Source organism: Ylistrum balloti, unplaced genomic scaffold (assembly GCF_031769215.1).
Source record: "Ylistrum balloti isolate Yb309-2 unplaced genomic scaffold, AGI_CSIRO_Ybal_v1 Utg369900, whole genome shotgun sequence".
Taxonomy (NCBI): domain Eukaryota; kingdom Metazoa; phylum Mollusca; class Bivalvia; order Pectinida; family Pectinidae; genus Ylistrum; species Ylistrum balloti.
Genome location: NW_026782028.1, coordinates 542,501 through 568,502, shown reverse-complemented (window position 1 = coordinate 568,502; position 26,002 = coordinate 542,501). Strand labels below are relative to the sequence as shown.

The window sequence follows — 26,002 nt, the reverse complement described above, 5'->3', positions numbered from 1 at the left end:
GTCAATACAAACACTGACCGTTAAAGGGTGGTGTAAGTGTTCAAACACACTGAACCCACCACTGGTTCCAGACATAGAGAGCCTAAAAACCTATTCTTTACAAACATTCCTCGACATCGAAATCAAATATTGACTAAATTTGTCAAATTTTATTAATTGTTTCCCAGTTTAAATATTGTTAGGAAGTGTTTACTGGTGTTTACACGAAACACTTACCACCTATCTTATTGTCCGGGTTTCAATCACATCCCCAAGTCTTTCTTGAGTACTTCTAACTTACAAAGAAGCAAATTATCAAAATGATTTTATCAGAAGCGTCTGTATGTAGTTTGTCGACATGGTTGTTGTAAAAAGGAATTTAGTGGCCAGGAACACATTTTGTAACTTTTGGTATAAGGGTATCAGTTATAAAACACATAGGATAGAATATATAGAGTAATAAACAGTATAATGAAAAGTATATCAGGTAAAAAGTCAGTGCTTTGTAGAAAAGCTTACATGTTAAATGACATGCACTTTTACATCTCAAAAAAAGAAACATAAGAACATTACTGTTAGGTCAGATAGAAAGCTAAAAATGTAGGTAGGTGAAATATCATGCCTTTAAATACAGGAAGGCGGGATAAAATCCTTTAAAAAGGATCGAATGCAGTGAAACAGGCGGTATAAACCTTCACTAGTGATACATTTGGAAAGGCATACCTGAAATTTATACTGTTTTAAACGTATATTTGATAATGCTGATACCGACACTGAGAAGTAGCTTGTCGTCCCCAAATACTAACATGCAATCATTACGGTTATTTCCATCTTAATCACAAAATAGTGATTATTATAAAACAAAGATTAATCAATTTTTGTTGCGTGTCAATTACATAACATATCAATAGGAAGACATGTAAGAGTCATTATAATATGAACCATTATGGTATTGTCATTGGTATTTTATAAAGCTGGGCTATTGAATTCCTGATTAAGATGTCTTTTTGTTTAAACTCGTCATTCGTCACTTGTTTAATATTACCTATTGTCGTGGTAAATTGTATCTAACGTGGGTAATATCACCTATTGTCGTAGTATTTAACGCACTCGATACCATCCGTGGTCTTAGTATGTCACGTGTTCAATATCACACATTGTCATGGTATGTCACGTGTTTAATATCACCCATTGCCATGGTATGTCACGTGTTTAATATCACCCATTGTCATGGTATGTCACTTGTTTAATATCACTCATTGTCATGGTATGTCACGTGTTTAATATCACCCATTGTCATGGTATGTCACGTGTTTAAAACCACCCATTGTCATGGTATGTCACGTGTTTAATACCACCCATTGTCATTGTATGCCACGTGTTAAATATCACTCATTATCATGGTATGTCACGTGTTTAATATCATCCATTGTCGTGGTATGTCACATGATTAATATCACCCATTGTCATGGTATGTCACGTGTTTAATATCACTCATTATCATGGTATGTCACGTGTTTTATATCATCCATTGTCGTGGTATGTCACATGATTAATATCACCCATTGTCATGGTATGTCACGTGTTTAATATCACTCATTATCATGGTATGTCACGTGTTTTATATCACTCATTGTCATGGTACATTTTTTCTCACATAGTTAATATCAAATGTCGTTGCATGTCAGGCTGTTCATATCACCCTTTGTCCTGGTATATAATGTGTTTAATATCACCAAAGATCGTGGTATGTCACGTGTTCATTATCAACCATCTTTCGTATGTTTAATATGTTTTATTCACTCATCGTTGTGGTAGTACATTTTGTATGTAAGATAAACCCAGATACAATCCATACATTTAAAAGGTAGTGTTGCTAATATGTGTTTACTGTTGGCCAAACCCAATCCCAGCTGACAGATAATCTCTGTGTACCAAACTACCTCCGGATTTTTCATGAATGGTGCATATGTTCTGGTAGTTTTCGGCCTACCTGTTTCAATTGATTTCTTTAGATGAAGTTGATCATTTACATTGTTGTAAATCTCTCACAATACCGTAAATATCTCACAATACCGTTAATCTCTGAGGGTACCGTAAATCTCTGAAGGTACCGTAAATATCTCACAACACCGTTAATATCTCACAATACCGTAAATATCTCACAATACCGTAAATCTCTGCAGTTACCGTAAATATCTCACAATACCGTTAATATCTCACAATACCGTAAATATCAGTTACCGTAAATATCTCACAGTTACAATACCGTAAATACAATACCGTAAATATCTCACACAAATATCTCACAATACCGTAAATCTCTGCAGTTACCGTAAATATCTCACAATACCGTTAATATCTCACAATACCGTAAATATCTCACAATACCGTAAATATCTGCAGTTACCGTAAATATCTCACAATACCGTAAATATCTCACAATACCGTAAATCTCTGCAGTTACCGTAAATATCTCACAATACCGTAAATTTCTGAAGGTACTGTTACTATCTAAATATACTAAAAGTTTGTAATGCACGATAAATTGATCAAAAGTAATAAAAATCTCTTCACCGTTAAAAATGCAAATTTTCTCTAAGTCATGTTAGTATTTCGTGACATTTCAAAAGTGCATAAATTTTATAATTATATACTTTGAAATCTCAAAGTAAGTAAGTATGAAACACGATGTTGATATACATAAAAATTGTATCATAAATGTCCTAATATCTCTACATCTGGTCTTACATGTCATTTGACTCTCAATGCTGTTTTAATCTTAAAACTGTACATACTCGCAGATATTTTACTTTACGATGGTCAATAAGGAAGAACATATTGGCATGACTGCATGTTCTAATTTGGTTTGAATATAATCATATTTTAAATTACCTTTGTTGAGGAAAGCTTATACGATATATTTGCTAAATTTAAAGTGAAATATATGACTCTCGTATTTATCATTCCTTTAAACCCCCCTTTGTGTACCTCTCGGACTTGAGAAATAGCGAGTAATTGTTTAATGAGCAAACAGAAGGACGTATTCGCTGTGGCCGCTTACACCTCTGCATGGGGGTAGCACTTAGCACGGAATACGTTTCTGAGTAAACACTTAACATTTGGTTTATTTGTTACGAGAGTAATAGATACATTTACCTATATGACTCAAAATATACTAGCTTTTGTGGTCAAGTAGATATTTGACCGGGGTCAAGAGCAGAATAAATTTCTCAAACACTGCACATGAAAATATTTGAAGATGTTAAAACACAGATGTATGGAACCTTCTTTACAGTCTATGGAAACGCAGATGTTCGAAAATCTTTAAAGGTAGCATAAATCCATAATGGGTTATATTAAAATATGTGCAACTTGATTTACATGAATTAAACAAATCATGTAGTTTTTTTCAAAATGGATTTGTAACTAATAAAATATAATATACCAACCATATTTAATACAGTTGAAAGCGTTCGAAAAAAGAGTTCCATTCTAATTCTTAAAAACAAATGGTGACATATTAATTTCCAATCCTTTATTATATTCAAAAGTACTCTAGATAGGTCTAAAAGGTCTCCGGTATTAAGAATACAGAAATTTTTTTATTTTTTTAGAAGAAGTAAAATTATATTTCAAAAGCAGAATGTCGGGCTAAGTGCATTAACACAAATGACGGTATACCGTTTCTAACAGAAAATATCATTTTTTATTTATTTGGTAGCTGGTATAATCTTTTTGAAAATACCAAATTACTATATTGATAAGTAGCAAATGCAGAATGAACTTCATAAGAAATATTTGAGCGGTATGTCCAGTCCAACATACATACAGTAGCCTGTCATTTCCGCGGAGATGATATTTTCGCTTTTGCGTGGTCATTAACATCAAGATGAACATTTAATCAATGAGATTAAGAGGCCTGTGTGTATTAGATAAAGGTTCAAATCATGAAATTTTAATACTTTAAAATACAGTTTGATCATTTTAAAAGAAAACCGCGAAAATGTTTATCCTTAAAGATTATCACCTGTACATGAAACAAAAAGACAATACTAACATGACATCATAATCATAATCCAAACTCAACTTCAATAAAACTAGTGTAAAATTTAAACAAAACGAAGATTAACCCGGATAATAAGACCATGTGTTCCGGGAGAGTTAGCGTGCTCTGCTTCATTGACGAGACCTCGGACAGTTTGATTAAATAATGTCGTTTTCTCAAAACAAATGAGAACGAGGCATAAAGCAGGAGCTCCTGCCAGGTGGAAATGCAATGAAGCACAATCTATAACCTTCAAATCTAAAAATAAACATATCGTGAAAAAGCCTGATTTTTTCTTATAACATAAATTTGCTAACTGTTAAATACAGTAAATCGTGGATTGTTTTCGAATTTTTAGGGAATAATGTATTGGCATAATCTGAAAATCATCTTATATTTTAATTTTTCCTACTTATTGTAATTTGGAAATTCTATGTCATTTAAACATTTAATTCTACAACAAATGTGATATTACACTTGAATTGGCGCCACTAACAAAAGTCTACATAGTTAATATCTTAGATATCTTATGTTTTGATCCTTGCTTTGTATATTTGTAAATAAGAATATTCCATATCTTACCTTCATCTCGAAGTATAGAAATTTCCTCTTTCCGATTAAATACTGAATATCTCATTTTATTGCTGACCTTCTTTCGACATTTAAACCTCGAGGAAAATGTATCAGCAGAATCATTACCACAAACATTTACAATAAAAACGTGGGTAAAACATTAACAAAAGAAAGATTTAAAGGGAGACTCTGAACAAAAGTTAAGCGCGAATAATACCAGATGTTCTGGAAGAGTAAGCGTCTTCTGCTAATTGGCGTCACAAGCTTTGTAAATCATGGTCGATCCAAATAAGTGTCACGTTCCCAAATGAGAACACAGTAAGCGGGAATCAAATATGTTCAATAAAAGGTCTTTTTTCAATTACAATGAAACATATGCCAATAAAATATTCGCAATGTAACCATATGGAGAATAAAGAAAAAATTTCGACAATTGTAAAAAATAATAATAAACGTTATACAGATTATAAAGCACGTGTTAATGTCCCAATTTAGGATAGTTAATTGGAACATTAATATCGTGAGCATGTGGAATTTTCATAATGTAGTTCCGCCCTTTTCTGCTCTGTTTGGATATGTCCCCGCTTGGAGGCCATATCACTCACTCTAAACGACACTACAACACTGCTGTACATGTATTTAAAGAGCATGTCTACGAAAACTGTATTAAACTGAAAACATCAATTTTTGATCATTTCTTTCTCAAACAGGTGAACAAGTTCATTTCTCTTAAGTTAAACGCTCAATTTAACCCAATCGCTTGTTCAAATATTCGTATATGATTTTATTTCATTGTACATAATGGATGGTTCGACATTGCTTGCATGCTCTATATTGAATATCCCTAGTACGTTCAATACAGTGACATGCTTCAGTGTTAACACTATTTAGTAGTATTGATAGGACCGTTACAAACAAACATGACGATATATGCTAATTTTAACATGAATGACTTAAAATTTCAACAAATTTATTTTTAGTTCAAATCTATGATGTAGAAATCTGAAAAATTAACCATTACTAAAAAAGCAAATACGCGTATTTTCACAAAATTTATTTCGAAATCAATATCGTTGAAACGATTGCAAACAGAAGAAAAGAAAAGTTTAATCGTCGTCGTCTTCGTCAGCGACATCGCCATCTTAATTTTGGTGAACCAAAGGACGTTTCCTCACATTCAACCAGATATGGAATGGAATGATATTGCGAAAAACAGATATCAACTTTTAAGATAACGAGCAATTGAACCAGCGAAAATCAAACAGAAGCATAAATAAAACCATTGACGATATGTTTGAATGAATAAATCTGTGATCATGTGTTTATGTTCTTAAAAAGAAAGCAAGTCACTGCAAGTTAATTGATAACGTACATAAAGTTGACGACATTGACAAAGGTACGGGGTCTAAATATGTTGTACTGCAGATGATCTACTGTATCAGTTTTGCTATGGTAACGAACGTGCTATCCCATTGTTTTTGTTCTTGGCAAGTGTTTCCACCGTCTTCAATATGTCATCACATGTTAGGCTTGCTGTTACTAATTAGTGCTAATTACGGTGATCAGTTTACAATTACTGTAAACAAAATAGATAGCACAACAGACGTTATGTAAACGTTTCTTCTTTCTAGTCTCAACACACACTGTTTTGGCAGTTTGTGTTGACAAGTCCATACCAATACTTACCATCAGGGGAATTATTTGGTTACATCTAGTATTTCACCCTTCACCTTCGTGGTTCACGTCCACCGAACGCTTTGTGGGCCCGAGGTGAAAAGGTGAGGACTGGTTATCATTTCGACATCCGACTTACTAATCACGATTGTGTGTGATAAGAACAACCCAAACCCATATTGGCTTTATATTCTGACAACACATCACCACACGTTTCGTGGGTTGTTTTGTTTTCTGACAACAATTCACCACAAGTTTCGTGGGTGTTTTTGTTTTCTGACAACAATTAACCACACGTTTCGTGGGTTGTTTTGTTTTCTGACAACAATTCACCACACGTTTCGTGGGTGTTTTTGTTTTCTGACAACAATTAACCACACGTTTCGTGGGTGTTTTTGTTTTCTGACAACAATTCACCACACGTTTCGTGGGTTGTTTTGTTTTCTGACAACAATTCACCACACGTTTCGTGGGTGTTTTTGTTTTCTGACAACAATTAACCACACGTTTCGTGGGTTGTTTTGTTTTCTGGCAACACATCACCACACGTTTCGTGGGTGTTTTTGTTTCTGACAACAATTCACCACACGTTTCGTGGGTTGTTTTGTTTTCTAAATCGATGTACAATTTTTTATATTGTTATAGCAACATTTTCGTCTCTTTTGGCTGTTGATTGTGATTATTCCATATTCTACAGAGTATGAATTATTTAGTATATAAGTTATATAATGGCCTTGTTATTCAGTAAATATACCTATCTGGCGTTACATATATATTATCTATTGTGGAATAAGGTTTAGATAAATCAAAATGTAGAGGCCAACAATGAAATAAATTTCATAAATTCCATTTGTCTGATAATATAAAAGTAGTCAAGTACATAGTGTATATTCTGAACCGTGACAATATTTGAACGAAGTAAAAAGTGCTATGCTGGTTACGGCAAATCTCGGGGACTAAAAGTCCACCAGCAATGGCTGTCCAATTTGAAAGATTTTTACAAAAACACACAAATGAATAGCACTTTATGATGCAGATGTAGAATTAGATACATCAGAGCTAATTATTGAGCGCAGTTCTTTTGAGTCACGTCGATATCAACTGCATGTGTTGTCCTATCAACCTGTTCATGTATGACTTTCATTATTATAAGCGCCGAACTTTGCAGAAACACCTTGTTTATTCGCAATATTCACCACTATTATTAAGAAAACAATGTAACAGAATCTTAACTCAAACTCGATGAATTGATGGCAAAATAAGAACAAAAGAAAAATTTACATGGAGACGCAAAAAAATAGACCAAAATAATAATATATTAATCAAAATATCAATTTCAATCGAATTTTTATAAGATTTTGTCAAACTGATTGTTTGCACCAAAGAAATAAGCGGTGACTTATGATCAAGTGAATTATATAAACCCGTGCTCTCTTTATCGAAATACAATAATAAACCACAATGCTTAGTATGTTACAAAATGCATGTGAGGGGTACGAGATGAACCTATTATGTTGTCCCTAATTGCCATACCGATAAGTAAATAAGCAAGCCGTCAAATCAATCATTTGGTCAAAAGATTTCAAAACAGGAAAGCAATGTTTGGAGAATGATACCAGAAGTCGATATTCAGTGGAATCAGGAGTAGTATATTTGTAGTTCTATTGGTGTGCTGATGAAAGTAAAGAAGTCCGTCTTGGATCGTTTGGTTGGCAACATATGCTATATTGTAGATTATCCAAATCAATAGACAAAAATGCTTTCAAGTGCTTTAAGCGTTATTTCTTTCTTGGTTTAATTGCAGCTGTGACGTTTGAAGACAGATATTCCCTGCTTCCGGTTGATCTGGAAGCGGAAGTGGATGCGGCGCTTACAGGAGACGGGAAGACTATAGATAAATACAAATCAAAAAGTGAGTAAGAACATGCCCAAGCAATAGTTAAAAACTAACATATATAACATTTGTCTGAACTGTGAACTGTTATGCTTTTGTGCATAGACATAGTATTCAATCAAGTACAGTAATTTTCTTCTTGGAGAGTTCTAAAGGGATGCTGAAGTGCAAGATATAGTTAAAACTAGAAATTCTCGATTTAGGCCGTTCCCGTTGGGGTTTTACATGGTAAAAAATTGTATTTATAATTTCTCGTTGTTTTTGTTGATATATACATATAGATATATAGTACACTTATGTATCTTAACTTAAAGATATAATTACGATAGCGCTTATAACAGAAATAAATTTTATGATTCAGTTAAGCAGAATGAAATCATGAAGTAATCACTTTTGTTCAACATAACTGAAGTTTTGAAATTTACCATTGTTTGATCATATCACAGTAAAATACTTTGGTATTGCGTGATTAGCATTGCCATTTTATTGGCAGATTACATAGCGTTACTGGTGGGTAGAAATGTTCCTGGCCGAATTCCGGTCTATACTCGGGCAGTTGCTGTTGTCAAGTTGAAGGTGACCAATTCGGGAGGTATCCAGTATACAATGCGACATGAAAGGTAATTGATCGATAAAGTTTTATAATTTGTATTATCTTCTACCCTGTCGGATCTTATCTGTATCGTTCTGCATGACCTTAACAAGGGAGGTTACTCTTTTTTTTAAAAATACGAATCAAATAAACGAAATGAAAATGTGGGAAGTTTTATTAAAGGTTAGAAATAAGTTTAAAATTTAATACATATCAACATCATGAAATATTCTTTTGCCTTGTGAGATATGAGGTTTGATGTCGGGCGATCTCTCGTTGGAAAACATTACATTTGTTTGAATGACCAAATAATTACATGGCAGGTGTTTTCGATAAAGCAAAAGGCGTATGACCTTCCGGGACGTCATGTCTAAATGTACTTTTACACCTTTGGTTAAAAGGTCTCTGCGCACAGCCTTAACTTGTTGATATTTTGCCCTAGTTTCGGTAAATCTTCAATTTGGATAAGGATTTTGGTAAAATATCGATAATTTCAAGGTCTTCTTATGACGTCGAGCAATTTGAAATTTCCAGATAGTTTTTGCGTGAGTCTCTGAAGAGAGATATTAAAGTACAAAACCTGACGCTTACGCTTTGAACACTTGTACAGAGGCCAAGCGTTTTAATTAGACGTTGACTAATGGGGGTGTCTCAAGTGACGCAGTCTTAATGAGTTTACCTCACATTAATCACAGCCTGTTGCACCCACAGGTGGTTCTGTATTGCCCTGAGCGTGAGTTCGGAAATTCTATAAGGCACTGGCTTTGTAATTTACTTTTCAGAAATATGTTTGGAAATAAAAGACGCAGTTCACAGAATTGAAAACACAATGCTTTTATGCTAGACCCTAGTTTTGTTACTTTCAGCGTTGTTGTATATAATTGACGAGGTTTATTTTCTTAGGATGGGGTCGAACCACGGAAAATCACGTTGAAAATTAAGTTAATAAAGAAAAACATTCTGGTGATACCACAAAAAAATCGACTTTCGGAACAGCAAGTTTCACAATATATCCTACAACATTTGTGAAACGGTATTGTGTGTTCTATCTGAATGACGCTGCTGTTGGTAAAGATGTCATAAAGAGACCTGGTGTTGTAGTGATAATCTGATATTGGCTGGTCATTCCTGTATTTCTCAATGTTACAAAAAGACAAATGTTTCTATTTCTAGAACCGCGACCCCCAGAGACTGGGTTATCAAAAATATTTAGTCATTTCCTTCATATCTTAATGGTATTTAAAAAAAATAAAATCATCGTGAATAATACATTTATTTGCGTGGTGCGGTAAAAATAAATGGCATACAAGATTTCGCTTTGCTTGTTCATAAAATGAGGGAAATCCCCTTAAAACAGGAAGTCACGTCTATGAGACGTATTGAATATCATAATTCCGTGAAAAATACGAAAAAAATATGTGAAAAACAGCTTTGTAATGACTATCACAAGTAATAGGTATGTGAACATCATTACCCCAAGTCTAAAAGAGACGCTGTGTTTATGATATTAATACAGTGATATCTTTTACAACATCAAGTTGTTTTGGAATACCCCTCATGCGTGAGAGACATAGCTGTTACATACATCAATAAATATATATATCCATATTCAATACAACGATGTGTTGGTACATCACTCAAACAGGACATACCGCTCTGTTCAATGAATTAAACAACACTGATTCATAGACAATACCCAGATGGTGCGGCGTTCGATAACAAAATTAAACACGACGGATGAACTGTTAGAATCGTCTGTGAATCATCATGCCATTTTACTGATTCAGTTTTTAAGGGGGATTGAATCTCCCGATCTGCCCAGGCCCGAAATATCTACAGATATTGATCATCCTTACTAAGACTAAAACACTCGTAAGGATTTTTTTTTTATGTTTTGGTGTTAAGAAACTGAGTTCCGTAATATGGTAAGAGTAAACAACTAGTAAATAAGAATATGTAAATGCGATTATTTAAAAAAAAAATGTAAGTATTGGCACATGATGATTATTTTTTAAACATACCAGATCTGCTCTCATGTATTTTACAAATAGATTGAAGAATGATTATGTAAACTGGTAAATTCTCATTTGTCCTAGGGTGTATCTTCAATGATATAGCTGCTGCTAATCCCATGAACAGATATCCACGAAATGAAATAAAAGAATGAAATATCGACACGAATATCTAGTACTAGTGTATTAAGTGGAAATTACCTTTATCAACGAAATGAGATGCCTACCAAATAGTTTGACAGACCGCGAAATTTAATCTCCGTGAAAATACATTATTTTCCAGAATATCACGTATAATGTTTGTATGTTATGGTGACTGTTAAGTATTTCTCTTTAGGCACGAAATAAAATGGACCAGAAGAATAAAAATTTATGAAAAAAAAACCAAAATTGATCAAAATCTCTTTTGCGCTTGTCGTTGGCGATGAAGTCGAAGATGCCTACACTTCCGGAAAACCTAGTCTTAATCATTTTGTGACTTTTTTCAGGAGTCTCTATGTAAATTTTTTTTATCATATTTTGCCCTAGTTTTATTGAATATGATTATGTTGACATGTTGGTGTTTTATTGTTGTTGTATCTGTACAAAAGAATGAAAACAAATGTTTTGAAAACATATTCCAAAAATATTTGAAATAGATACCAATCATAGAAGACTAACGTTGACGACGTGTGCTAGGGTTAAAAATGAGTATACTACTATTTTTACAGTGCAATAAGGCAAGCATACGGGATGTCGGGAACTGAAATGAAGTACATATTGTTTATATATAAACATAATCATTATTTAAACCTGCGTTTTAAATTTATCCTATTTTCACGGTAGGTTAGCAAATTATCGCTCTACATGTTACGCGTACTTCAAAGATCCACGCTTTCTTATGAAACAGACGCAGTCATGACATTTGCTTCTCTTACTATTTGATCTGTGTTGTTTGTCCAACTAAATAAAAAAAAAACTGGTCAGATTTAATATATACCATTATCTCAGTATGATAACCGAAACGCATACCGTGTAGACAGTTATTTCCGCGGCAATGATTTTATATTTACGAAATCCGGAAAATTTAATCTTTAAAACAAGGGGTGTATATCCGATGTCCTTATACGTCCAGATGGCGACATTTTAATTTGTTTAAATATAACTCGGTACTTTTAACAGAAAATCGCAAAAATTTTGACTCTTGAAAACCACCAGTTATACAGTATTTCAGTTACATCCGATATCCTTGTGACCAAATATTAAGTTTATAGTGTTTTGTGCAGAGTTTTATTTAGAAACGAAACACTTTTGAGTTTAAAGCAATAGAACGTATTGCAGTCGATTGATTTATCCAAAGATACATAAATGATGATTAATTATTCTTATTGCTACTACACTTCATCAAAGTAAATCTGCCAGGATATGACTGATGTTGTAACAACCTTCATGAAAATCATTTACTAAGGATATTAGTGTAGTAGGTGTATTCCTATTAGGCTATGAAATAGGTTTGGCGCCTCAAACGTTTCAATATTTATGCTCGTATCATTACAGTCCTACAAGGACGGAACAGCTGTATGATGCAGTTAAATTTACTAGTTGTCTCTTCTGTATCTAATTCTAAATACATAATCTTGTTCAGTCTTTGTATAGCAATAATAGTTTTTCAATGTTTTGAAAACGTTACATCAATTCTAAAAAAAAGTATGATTGAAAATGTGTACGGAACGTGGCCAAATATAGCTTTTCACGTATAAGGTATGAATACTGCATACACAACAAAACATGTCGGGCCAAGTAGTCAGCAGAATCAACGATCCTAAGGTTGGATGTGGAATGTATGGCTGACCGTTTTTTCCTGTTAACATGAATCTGAGATGACCTAAGGGTTGTGAACCGTACATAGGGAAGACTCTATCTTATCTTCACGCGCTGGTTGTATCCCTATTTAAAGGATCCTAGTACGTGACAACGTCTATAAGGGGTATTTAGGAATTTGAACCATAGGTAATTATTTTGGACTGCAGGTAGCGTTTCTTGTACGTTAAATTGTGTGTAGCGAACTGAAGTCATTCGGAAGAAAACCCTCTGAATGGTAAGAGGGAGAATATGTCCATGCATTTTTGTCTAGTACTTAAACATGTGATAAAACTCTCATAAATGCATGGTTCTTCCTTACATTAGTAAGATCAACTCCGGAATCCATTGATGTCGAATGGCGATGATGCTCTCAGCATTGTTTGCCGAAAAGTAAACTCTATAAGATCGGATAAAGGAAAACGTATTATCTTATCATGACAGGCCCCGTTAGAATGTATCAAGCTTCACGGAAGGGTATACATTGAGCCGTAAAAATATCATCTCCTCGGATAGTAAAGGTGGAATCTTAACGTCATTCGTGGCAGCCGTTCGTGCATTAGAGCTATCACGTGTAAATATACGAGAATGTACGAGCATGACCCGTACATGCAATTTAATACACTTTACAAGACACAGATATTTCATTCAGAACATTTCTTCATTCCTGTAACAAACCAGTTATCAGGGATATTGTAATTGGCTTTAATGTATAACATTTACTTAAAACCTATGTAGTAAAATTTAACATATGATATTAACATTCTTGATCCGGTCCCGCTTACTACGATAAAACGTAACAACAAAAATTAAACATGCAACATAAGTATGGTTCCTGGCAGAATTAAAGTGTTTTATGTTCATTTCTCAGGTAATCTGGATGCTTTCTGACCTCGTCGAAATGGCATATTAGTTTCAGTTAACAAATAATTATTTTCACTATCGTCCTCATCACATCAACTATTTGGGTTTCACATATTTATTTGCTCAAAGTCACACTCTGTTACTGTATAGCTCGAAATATCAGAGGGATGTGTAATTTCGCGGTCATGTAGTACATAGCAAATATTTCTACTGCAAATCAAATTCTATAGACATGCTGTGCTGTTTCCTGCCCAAGAATGCTTTGCGCGAAATTTACTACCCATGAAAAGCCCCAGCCAGTAAAATATCGAAATTTAAGCCCCGCAAAAAATAAACACCTTTGCAGTATATATAGTCCATGTTATGATTTGTTTATAAAATTATGGTATCATCATCTTTTTGTAAGTTACATTATACTTATTTTACTGAACCAACGTCCAAATGATGTGGGGAGGGGGACATATTATTTTCGTTCCGTTTCTTTCCCCTATTATGATTTCTTCCACTTTCTTCCGCCGACGAGGTTTCATCATAACGACTGCTAGGCGTTTTGGGACATATGTAATAGTCCCCATTACATATACGTTCTTGTTTTACTATGAATACAATAAACGTGTCTGATGTACGCACAATATATGTTACAAAACGTATCCCACTTAATTTGAATCAAGTTCTCGATAACTCTGTCGGTGGGAAAGTTGGCCTTCGTAATCCAGGATGAACATTCAAGGTTCATGGTTCGAATCTCTCTACCCGTGGCGGTTTGCGTTTCTCAGGAAACAGAGGCAAGGGTTTGTGCTGACTTGGTTGGGTCCTTAGGATAATTGTAGTGAATGACGTGCGACGGACCTCGTGAAAACTGTTCACTAAGGTTTCCATAAGTTACGTCAATTAGACCCCGCCTCAAAATGTTTCTGGTTCTGTTAACAAAATTGATTAAACTATTAATTTAAATGAATTACATTGCTGTCTACGAGTTTTCCTTATAGTACATTTTACTCCGTTCCTGACAAATTAGTGGTTTCCAGTTTTGCAAATTTATGTGTTTTGTTGTTTTCACAGATTAAATCGTCCTAAATCCATTCAAATGATAGACAGAAACGGAAACATCCTGATACAAAAGCGTCTGGAAGCCCCAACAGAAGATAACAAGGTATTTTACGAACGAGGGAATCTTGGTGGCTACTCGATTGACTTAATAACTACAAGGTTCCTTGAACGCTTGTTTGAACGTCCTCTGAAATGCTGTGAAAGCGCCTGTTTGAATTTCAATAATTGCTTTTTTGACTTGATAACTTTAACTGCTACTTTAGCTTGAGCTCACTTTCTTTGTAGTTTTAAATAAAACAAGGTCATGCAGAAGGTTTCGCTCTAAGAGACTCATGACAATGGTTATACTGTTAAAGTTTCAAATTCATATTTTAACAATTAGATATATATCAGTTTCAAATTCATATTTGACTTTTTTATATATCAGTTTCAAATTCATATTTAACCATTTTATATATCAGTTTCAAATTCATATTTAACCATTTTATATATCAGTTTCAAATTCATATTTAACAATTAGATATATATCAGTTTCAAATTTATATTTAACCTTTATCAATATACATAATTGCATAGTATATTTGCTTGATTTAGATAAATATATATCATAACGGCATCCAAAATATAAACTTGTGAAATATGCCATTCAATTACACAGACCTTACATACTTCAATCAACAAATCTATGTCTCTGTTAGACAAGCTAGTTTAATATTCTGTATCTAATTCATTTTTATTTTTTTATTGAAATGTTCTAACATTGAACGAAAGTCTTATTTATAATTTTATTACACACGTAGGGCTAGTGGTAATAAAATGCAATGTATTTGATCGTGCCACCACGTGGAACGATACATGGCAGTAAAGTGTAATACTTAGCATTTATTCATTGATGATATAGGCCTAGTGGCCCATTAACACAAATCAGCATTAAAAATTGTGTGATGCAGGTAATTCCAAGATATGTATATATAGATTTTTTGATCTACTTTTAAATAATTTTGAATTTTTCAGTGATTCAAAATTAAGCTAATGGGTTTTTAAACGGATATGAATAGATGCGTTTAATACTCGTGATATTTGATGATAGCTACTTTGTAGAAGAAGTAGGTCATTGAACTAAGATGACATGTTGGCATAATTTAGAAATTAAAACTTTATCTAGAAATAACAATATATATGGCAATGAAAAACCCACGGATAAATAAGTATATGCTCCTAAAATTACTTTAAGGCAGGGCGAAATTATTTTCAAACGTAAAAAAATTGCAGATTTTTTTTTTCATTTCTTTCATCAGTTCTGTGGAGAATGGACAACAATTCCCCTGTATTATCTGCGATATTTACACAAAAAGGAGATTATCATCACTATAACAACATTTTCATATCCGGAAGGGGAAGTAAGCGGCCGACCGGAAGTAGATACACGACAAAATCCAGGTAATGCATACATCAGTTATAACTAGAAATTATTCTTTTGGACCAAAAATAATTTTATATCGAATCTTGATATTATCTTTAAATCAATCAAGAATGTGAGTTGTGATGGATCCTATTGTTGCTTTCCGTTGCAGTCATTGCCTTCCACACATTGTATATTCATGATTGTTGGATAACGATACGATGCTTATTATTATCATTATTTTCTTTGGCGCCCTGACGATAATTAATATTTATGTAGATAATCAGTATCATCGGAAGTAACATTCAAAAGTTTTTCTTGTTACCAAAATGTCTTCATCAATCTTGTTAAATAATAGTTTTAAAGGATGTACAATATGTTTTTGCACAGAAACATTCGGTGCATTGTTGGTGTCTCCGAAGCTAGACGGTTCCGGCGGGTACGCAGCGCTGACGTATGGGCTTAAGAAAAAACGAATATCCTATATCCTAATCCACGATGGACTCTTTAATAGCAAACGTAAGAAATGTTAAATGTACTTGTTTAGAATATATGAATATTTACAATGAACATAACATATTGCTCTCAACATTTATATTCATTGTCAGATTTTGTTTATTATTCTAGATGTGCAAAGTGTCATTGTTAATGTCGTTTTCCTACGGTTTCCCTGATTCTCGTGATTCCAGCGACAGGCTCAAGCAAAACTGATGATGATATTTGTCCTCATTCCTCATATGTCATAAAAATTTATGTATATTTTATTCTGCATGATATTTTTGATGTTTTTTGTTTTTGTGAATTTGATGTTTTCCTTTAACGTTCAAACAAGATGTTGTTTTCTGTCTTCCTTCATTCAATTACCGTTCATTTTTACCCTTAGTTTGTACATGTGAATACAGATTATGTATTATAGATTGAAATATAAGTATGCATTGTTAACAACTCTTTTAAGCACAAAATACCATCTGTGTATATCATATTGTCACCAACAAAATATACATTGTTGCATATTGTTCAGGTAAACGACAAGAATACTTCATAACCATTGAAAAAAGAACAAAGATTTTGTATCAAAAGACAAGAAGATCACGCCGAAAGGTAATGTAGCATCCATCAAGTAATTAAAACACCAGGCCTTGCATATATATAATAAAGCGAACCTTGATAAATAGTGAATTGCTTCGGCTACATCCCACGTTTTAACTTTTTCGAATGATGACATAGTTCAGTATGTACACATGTACTTGCTCTTATAAAGTTGTCATAAAAAATTTACGAAATTTACTGAGTGATGGGGCAAGTTCACCTCCCCATCTATATTTTGACATTTTTTTCTATCGTTTTTTATTTTCTCTTATTGCCTTCTATGTTTATCATTGAGACCTTTACCATCCATGACGACTTTCAGAAGGACACAGCAGCTATATGTTGCATTTCAGTATTTTGCCCTATCATATCTGTTCTATATTAGTATTTAACTACGCTATTCTCGTTCATATCTCATGATGACATAGGTATATATTAGTTCTCGGTGAAGTTAAAGAATTCAGAAATATCAAATTATAGAATTCCTCCATCGTGTAGTTTCCGATCACTTTCTTAAAGGCATGGAATCGAAAATGTATTCACACAACAAGTATTAGTAATCTGAGACTGAACTGCAAATGATGTATAGCGAAACAGCTGGTTCAGGTTTTAGATTGCGTTGCTGCTAAATTGAGTCTTTACTATTTCAAACAAAAAAATCTGAAATCGGTTGACCTTTTGTAGCCTAAATATACTGAAGTTTTATAACTTATTTGCACTTTGATCGAAATGAATGGAATGTCTCAGAAAGCACTTCAACCAATAAATATCACATTGAAGAATCAGCCGAAGTTAATTGCCTATATATCAAAATACATGTTAAACGGTTGGATATCTATTTCGGAAAAGTTCCTATCGGTATTTTTATTACCATTTCATGCCGAAGTTCTTGAAACAAATTATATCCTTCTACATTTTTTTCTTTACACTATATATCATATTATGTTCCTATGCATATATTTTCAGAATAAATTGCGAGGATTTTGGAAAAGTTCAAATAGGAAAAATCGAAAACTTCTAGTACGGGGAAGGCTGCGTCTACGACTAACGTCGAAAGGAGGCACAAGTATCATAGGATACATAAAGCCTATGTTTACTTGCGGTTGTGAGTATAGCACAGAGTATGTGTTGTGGAGCGTGGGGGGTCTAAGCTCTACAGTATCAGCAGCCTTGTTACACACCATACCGGCAATATTCCCACTGGTTAGCGAGTGCATTTTATGTGCATTTTAAGCGTTAACTCAGTTAGAAGCGATTTATCCAATTATCTTATTCTAGACAGTTAAAACTGCCATGCTCGTAATAGGAGATTTAAGCATTAGTATAAGTAAATTTGGGCATTAGTGATAATATTTTATAACGAACAAACTGTTTGATATGCATCCAAACTTTCTAATCACCCTTATGATTTTTTTCTCTTTTTTATGCTGATTTCTCCATTTTTTGTATACTAAACGTGTGACTTTTGGATTTTTAAAAAAGTTTTATACCCTTTATACAATTTACTTTACCTCAAAAATGCAACGCTATTGCTATACGTGTTCACATACAAAACATAGTGTCGCCAAATGATTGCATATCACTAAGGAGAATTAATCTGTAAATCAGACGAAGATAAATTGATTCACACTAGTATTTAGAAACATTGAAAATAACGTCATGAGTGAAATCTCGTGGGGAACCGTTCCTTTTTGGAGGTCACGGTTGCATCAGATGATATGAAATATATTATTTCAAGGGGCAGATTTTCACAAAGTTAATCTTTCGATATGAGGGTTATCAATTAAACCTGGTTTGTCAGTTTGATAGTTATATATAAAACAGTTGTATTGCAAATGAGAAAAAAAAATCGCAATTGGAGAAAACAAACAATACATTCTGTGACTGATATAGGTTAATTTGAGAACAGTATCCGCTATGAAGAAACAACTTCAAGATGATCGTTCAAAAATCATTATTTTAAAAGATGCATTCGCAAAAAAGTACATAATCTTGAGGAGATTAACAAGTTTCATAAACATACTATATATAGGTCAAAGGCTTATCAGGTATGTTTGCAAGTGCAAAACTTTTTCTACGATATAATACGTAATGGTTTGGGGGGGGGATATCGACAAATCGTTAATACAGAGCTCAATGAAATATTTTTGTTTATTTTAAGTGATGTTGATTAACTAGGAATGGTAGATGCATATACTCTACAGGATAATAAATGTAATTCGATTACACTTGCCCTCATACATCAACTGACGTGAGAGTCTGATGATCGTTAAGATTTTACTACAAATTGGATGTTACCATGTTGCATATATATTGAATTTTATATCAACGCAGAAAGAAAATATCTTAATCAAAACTGGCATTTCGATATTATTTTATGCATAAATCTTCTCTTCTGATGTGCAAAACATTCACAGATTATAATAGACTACGTTGATGCACAGTATTGCAGCACATACCGAATTCTAAGAATTTCTTTGAACAACGTGTTTCTGTTTCATGTATATACTCCAGTATTAGCGTAAATTTGATTTTTTTTGTTTTGAGATCTACCTTGACAATTTGATGAATGAGTAATTATGATGATGTAGTATTTCAAACTATCTGTTTGAGATATGTAGACTTTATTTTCTTTATTGCTTTTACACATACTTAATAACATATTCATATTCTTACAACCAGTACCTTTAGTATGTATGTTAAAATGATATCGCGTTAAGAGATGACGATGTTCTGTCAATTTATACTTACAATATATTGATATAATAGTTTGTCAAGAGACAAAAAGGGCGAAAGAGACAAAAATATGTATTAAAGTGTAAAACAAAGCATTGTAAAGACAATTATACTTTGCTAAAAGGAAATGGAATTTGCAGAACATAGATGTAATTACCCTGTACCTTAAGTAACCCTGTTCATATGTATTATATCACATTTACAGTTATACATCATTCTGCAGTAGATTGCCAAAAGAGATTCTATTTTTATTGAATTAAAACTGAACGTGTTTGCTGCTCCTTAGCATAACTTGTGGTTCAGTTGTTGTATACCTTGTTGTCATTTGAGAACGTGACATTACTTACCAAGATTTACATGGCGGTAGTCGTCGATAAAGCAGAAGACGCTTACTCTTCCGGAACACTTGGTTTTATTCTCATTGTACCTTTTTTCATGTTCCCCCATGATTTATGGAATTGGAGTTTGGATGATGTTGATATGTTGTTATTTTTTCGGTTTTGTTTTCAAACTGAAGGGAAAGTCTTAAGATTAGATCATAGATAAATGAGTATAGTTAACGAGTCACATAGTGTCAAATCTAGATAATCACCTACACTGTATCCCTCGACTGATGAATTTACCTTTTAATTATTTGTATTTTGATTGTGTTAGGGAAGGTTTCCTAGCCATACATGTCATTTGACGTCAACAGTAGTTATAAGTTTTTAAAAGTAAGCTATTCTTTCAATTCTTTCAATTCCATTTTATTTAATTGTTTTACAAAACTTTATGGATGCGCGTTTATGTTAACGTTTTCATTTTTACTTTGTAGTTTATCTAAACTGAAATTTTCTACTTGAAAATAGCTTTTCTAACATACGCTCTGTCTCTTTTTCCTCTCCACTTTTATTGTGGTTAGCCTACCAAGCTGTGCTTTCGACTGGAGAGTCTCTTTATGGAAGACAGAGTGCATTAGCAAGTGCTGGATCTGCAGTGTTTGATGTACACGACAATGGAGATGTTGATTACAAGGTACATTTTAAATCAATGTCAAGCATTATGTATTACATATAAAGATATTCATCGGGGAATTTGCATTTAATAATGGGTTTTGATGTATGAGGAGAGAATTCATGCAAACTGTCATGATATCATAGTATATTTAACGCATACAGACATGATAAACATGATACATAACGCATATGGATAATATGGCTTATCTGAATGAGTAGATAACTTTTAGCACTCGCTGGTATTATAGTATTACCGTTTCATATATGTGGAAGTATATAGGAGATGTTTAAGACATTTTGACATTTTTTGAAGATTATTACAATAAAAATATAGATAGAGAAAATGATTTATACCCAATAAAAAATCTTTATTATTAAGTCTCAGATATCTAGTGGGTTTATTTATTTTAACATAAAAACCGAGATTAGATATGAATCATGACCTTTTATCAAGATTTTACTTGATGGTCATTAGAACGTTCCTGGTTTATCGAAAAGACCATATTGTTGGGAAATATTCTCTAAACGCACATGGAAAATATCGTTGTAGAAACATTCCAAAGTTTGATATCTGTAACGTTTATTAATTGCCTTGAAATGGCTTTAGGTTGAACTTTATAGAACAAATTACGTTCCATATTCAGTAATGTAAAAATGTTTCTAAGTCAATGTTCGAACAGCCATAATTCATTGTCATGTTACTTGATAAGTGATTGATTAAGAAACGTCATCTTGCAGTTATGTTATAATGACAGCAGATGCAAATATCAGTTCATGTATTACGAGCAAGATTGAGATATAGATTGATATTGTTTTCACTTTTGGGAAAGAGAAACAGAATTGAATGGTATGAAAATTAATTATATGAAAAGACTTTTGTTTATAAACAATTTTCATTTATTCAAAGATTGTGTCACAGACGTGGAATAAACAACTCTAACTGAATACTTTAATAGAATTCAAATTTCAAGTATGATTTAAAATACTTGATGAATGTAGAAATAATTCTAAATAATGATTTGCAAATTTCCTCGGTGTGAATAAGGTATCGTTAGACATGTGATGTAAGAAGAAAGCTGAATAAATGCATTATTGAAACCGTTGTGTTACAGATAAGACTGTACAATATGCAAAACATAGTCACAAGTATTAGTGTCGATACCCCATCGAAGTCAGGATCTCGAAATAGTCGAATAAGAGAGGTTATTCGGACCTACGTCAGAAATGGGTCGTCGTATGACGGTATGGTAAGTGACATTTATATTCGTTCTTGTTGCTTTTTTTAGGGGGGGGGGGTGGAGTTTCTGCACCCATTGTCATATTTTATTTTTTATGGAAGTGACGCATTTAAATCAGGTTATCCCAGAATTTAAATAAAAAAAATTAATGAAGAAGATATTAATACTTAAAATCAGATGCTTAGTAGCTCCATTCCTTGTCGGTATATTTATTACGATATTTGTATTTCGCCTAAGAATAAAATTTTAGTCTTGTGCCTCCAACTTACACAGGAAAAATGATTATATTTCAATCTCACAACTTATTATGTTCACGTTTTGCCAGTGTAGAGTGGCAGTGGTTCGGCGCTTCGCAATTTTATTGTTGCATATTTCTTAATTGTTTATTTCACAGCTTTCTGTTTCTTGGATAACTCGAATTTCCGTTGTACTGGTTGTTCATTTTCATATTTATCCATTTCACACGTAACCCTTTCCTAAGTGTTTTTGCATTTACATTCGTTAAACATGATAATAATCAATTTCACTATCTCTTATGAAACATAGTTATGCAACTTATATTCAGTGTGTATTGGTTTTTCTCATACATATTTTTTCCAATTATTCTATCCTTCAGGCTACCGGAAAACTTTCTAAGCTGAAAGCAAGAGACATAGCCTTGTTACAAGCTGGGAAACTGCATGTCAATGTAGCAACAATCGCTAATAGGATTAGTGTTTTACGTGGGAGCATTGAGCGGCTGGACTACCTCAGTCATGCTAATATATATCAGGGTAAGCAATTTATATGTTACATCATCACTTCTAAATCTGGCATGTGTGTGGTATAATAATAATGTTGAAAACGTTCAAAAATATACTCTTTTTTGTATATTTTTTACTTTTTAAATAAAATTGTATATACATATATACATGTATATACTCAAAGTATTTCTGTATTACATATCATGCTTTAAAACATAAATAGGGTGGGAATGGAATTTTGCAGTGTCTATGCAACTGTAAGTTGGAAATGTAATGCTGATGTGATTTTAACGACCAATATTACATAGGATGAGATTATAAACAACTCAGATGAAGTTATAACAAACACTTGCAATAAATCATTTCTAAATGTAAATATAAAGATAATGTGTGAATTTATATTGATAAACATCCGATGTTTAGTACGCCGTATAATAACCCTCCAACCTCAACTCCCGACTGGAATTTATTTTCAAGAGACGATAAAGATAAGGTCTGGAATCGGGTAAGAGCAATCCGTGAAATTTAATTTCAATCGTCATAAACAACTTAATATTTTTACAGAGCTGCAAATTCAAAAAGTGTGTCTACAGTTGAAACAAAATAGACGATAGTATTAAAAACAAGATATGTCTATATACTTTTTAGAGCCTCCAAATATGCTGATGTCCTCTACCGCGTCTCCTACCGGCGTTGCGGGTCATACATGGATTACAGTGGGTGATGACTGTGTCTTACATTACCAGATCGTACTGTCGGGATGGCGAGGACAGGATGAAGATCTCACAGCACTAATAACCGGCGACTATGATACTACAGTCAGCACTAATGCCATCTATACAATAATTATCACCGACTTCCACAACGGCAAGGTACGTTTTCTATAATCTATTTCAGTAACACTAATGAAGGACGAAACAACCCTATGATGCACTACCATTTCCCTCATCGTATTCAACAAATGAGGTCTCAAACATGAATTTGCTCACACAGTTTCATATATTACAAGTAAATCGAATTAAGTCTAAATTTGTATTGAAAAGGGGCTATTGGTCAGTGTGGCCTTTGTATTATCATTTAAAACAGAGTTAATTGTTTAAAAGGTATACAAGTGTTGTTTTTTTCCTTGCAATATTTGTTTCCACTAATTTTGTTTTCCATCAGTCTCAACAGTTTAAAAAACGTAGGTCATTAGTATCACAGAGGAGAACTAAAAGGACGAAACAGCTGCATGATGCATTATTTGGCATTACTTTGTAATCGAAATAAACCTTTCTTTTGTGTATGTCTCCTGTAAAATTTAAAGCCATGTCATCACAAACGTTATTACATTTCACAAACAATTATTTAGTTCAAACCTATCACATTTGATAATGTATTTAGTGCTATTATCTTCATGGAATATATTCGTGTTTCCTACAGGTTTTTTTAACGTCGTGTAGTTCACTTTGGACTTTATAAATTGGCTTTTGATATTTCTTCCCTAATAATTAACATAGGAGAAAAGAAACGTAATTAGATTTAGGTTTTAATTTAATATAAACTTGACTATGAAAGCATGCGCAATCAAAATGCGTAACCTTAATATATTCATTCAAACATGTATGTTTTATAATTCAAATGGGCACAAGTTCTAGCAACTTACTAGACCATCTAATAATATGTTGAATATCCCTTTCTAACAAAACGCAAACAAAAATTTTCCAAACAATAGATGATGGTCAATGACATCAAAGATTGCAAAATAATAAGGTTTTGACCCCATAATATGATATATACATCCTTTGGATTGGAATTAGGAGGGGAAAATAGAAACAAAAAATCGGCACCAATTTAAAGAGATGTATGAAAGTACTTGAAGTTGGTTAATAGAAAATGATAATGTAAGTTTTCCACTTCAAAGGTAATCTGTGTCAAGAAATTGATATCAATTTCATGGAGATCTGTACGATGCCGGATCAGGACGAGCTGATTTCATTTAATGCATTGATTAACTTTAAAGATGTTCAACAGAACGTCAATCAACACAGCATGGATGTTAATCATACCGCGAGTAAAACATGATTATGTAACACAGATATCTTAAGCAGCTTCATTGATGTTTAAAATGCAATAGGAAACCAGCATCCTTCAAATCTGATTTCAATTCTTGGGATGTAATTATTTTTTATGGTGATATTTGAGGTACTTGGGAAATGATATGAAAATAACTATACCATTATAGAAACATTCATAACATAGGTAATTCTGTACTGTTATCATCTCCTGTCATTCGTCTTCATATTAAACATATGTTGTTTACGATAGCTTTAATACACAAATGAATTCAACGGGTTTTTTTTATATGAATTACTTATTGATAGACGTACACTGTAAATATACAAATATCATGTTCTATAGAAATGGGCACATACAGCGAATTTACCTACATCGGAGTATTAATTCTAGGAATGTGTTAATAATCGAGATCTTTTGATGGATTGAATATGCTAACATATTGCAGTCTCTAGTACTTCAGATGTATGTGTTATACACAGTTAAAGCATGCATGACCAAAGTGGCTATATGTTTTACCCTCGACTTCATGACAGTAGTTTTGATAATCAAAATATCAAACATGTAATCTGTTGGGAAAAAAACGCGACAGTGTAATATGTACAAAGATAAAGTAAACACCCTTAAATGAAAGTTGGGATTTATATAAAAAAAATATAAAGACCTAAGTAGAAATCATTATAGAAATATGAATATACAGTCGTCATGTAAATTCAAGTTAAAGGTATTCTCAAAATCTGAAAAACGGGAAATGAAAAACATAGGGCATATTTTATTTATAATTATATATTTTACCTAAATAATTATAATATAGTTATCAATTTTATTATTCCTTTATATGCGATTTATGCAAATATAATAAAAGACCATTTTCGGACAGAAAGCCGTGTTCAGTAGAGGTTTCTTGTTATTTCTTGCCAGTAGGCATTAAGACAAATTACCCCTGGCACTGTTTTAATTAGATTTCATTTATATTTTAAATTGCTGTATCCGTCACTTTGTTCACAATTGCTTCTATTTCAGGCTCGAGGAACAGTTGCGGATATGTCAGAAGAAGTATTTCTGAGTCTGAATAGAGGAACATCCTTCCTTCACATTGAGGTCAAGGGACAAAGAAAAGGAGAAATACGGACGAATGTAAGAATTCTTTAAAGTCATTGGAGTAACAATCATATCGAGGCATGCAAGTGTGAAGTGGTGATTTTGAGAAATACTCTAT

General features: G+C 33.0%; 1 protein-coding gene across 1 annotated transcript in view; it reads left to right on the top strand.

Moving 5' to 3' along the window:
• LOC132546651 (chordin-like) overlaps positions 1 to 26,002 on the top strand; it is a 71,933-nt gene that overhangs the window by 37,576 nt on the left and 8,355 nt on the right. Inside the window, exons 4-15 of the mRNA XM_060210373.1 lie at positions 8,079 to 8,186; positions 8,662 to 8,788; positions 14,538 to 14,628; positions 15,824 to 15,965; positions 16,318 to 16,446; positions 16,949 to 17,028; positions 17,983 to 18,121; positions 20,654 to 20,766; positions 21,860 to 21,994; positions 22,602 to 22,758; positions 23,377 to 23,600; positions 25,807 to 25,920. Coding sequence (XP_060066356.1) covers positions 8,079 to 8,186; positions 8,662 to 8,788; positions 14,538 to 14,628; positions 15,824 to 15,965; positions 16,318 to 16,446; positions 16,949 to 17,028; positions 17,983 to 18,121; positions 20,654 to 20,766; positions 21,860 to 21,994; positions 22,602 to 22,758; positions 23,377 to 23,600; positions 25,807 to 25,920 — 1,559 coding nt within the window. The remainder of the gene's footprint in view (positions 1 to 8,078; positions 8,187 to 8,661; positions 8,789 to 14,537; positions 14,629 to 15,823; positions 15,966 to 16,317; positions 16,447 to 16,948; positions 17,029 to 17,982; positions 18,122 to 20,653; positions 20,767 to 21,859; positions 21,995 to 22,601; positions 22,759 to 23,376; positions 23,601 to 25,806; positions 25,921 to 26,002) is intronic.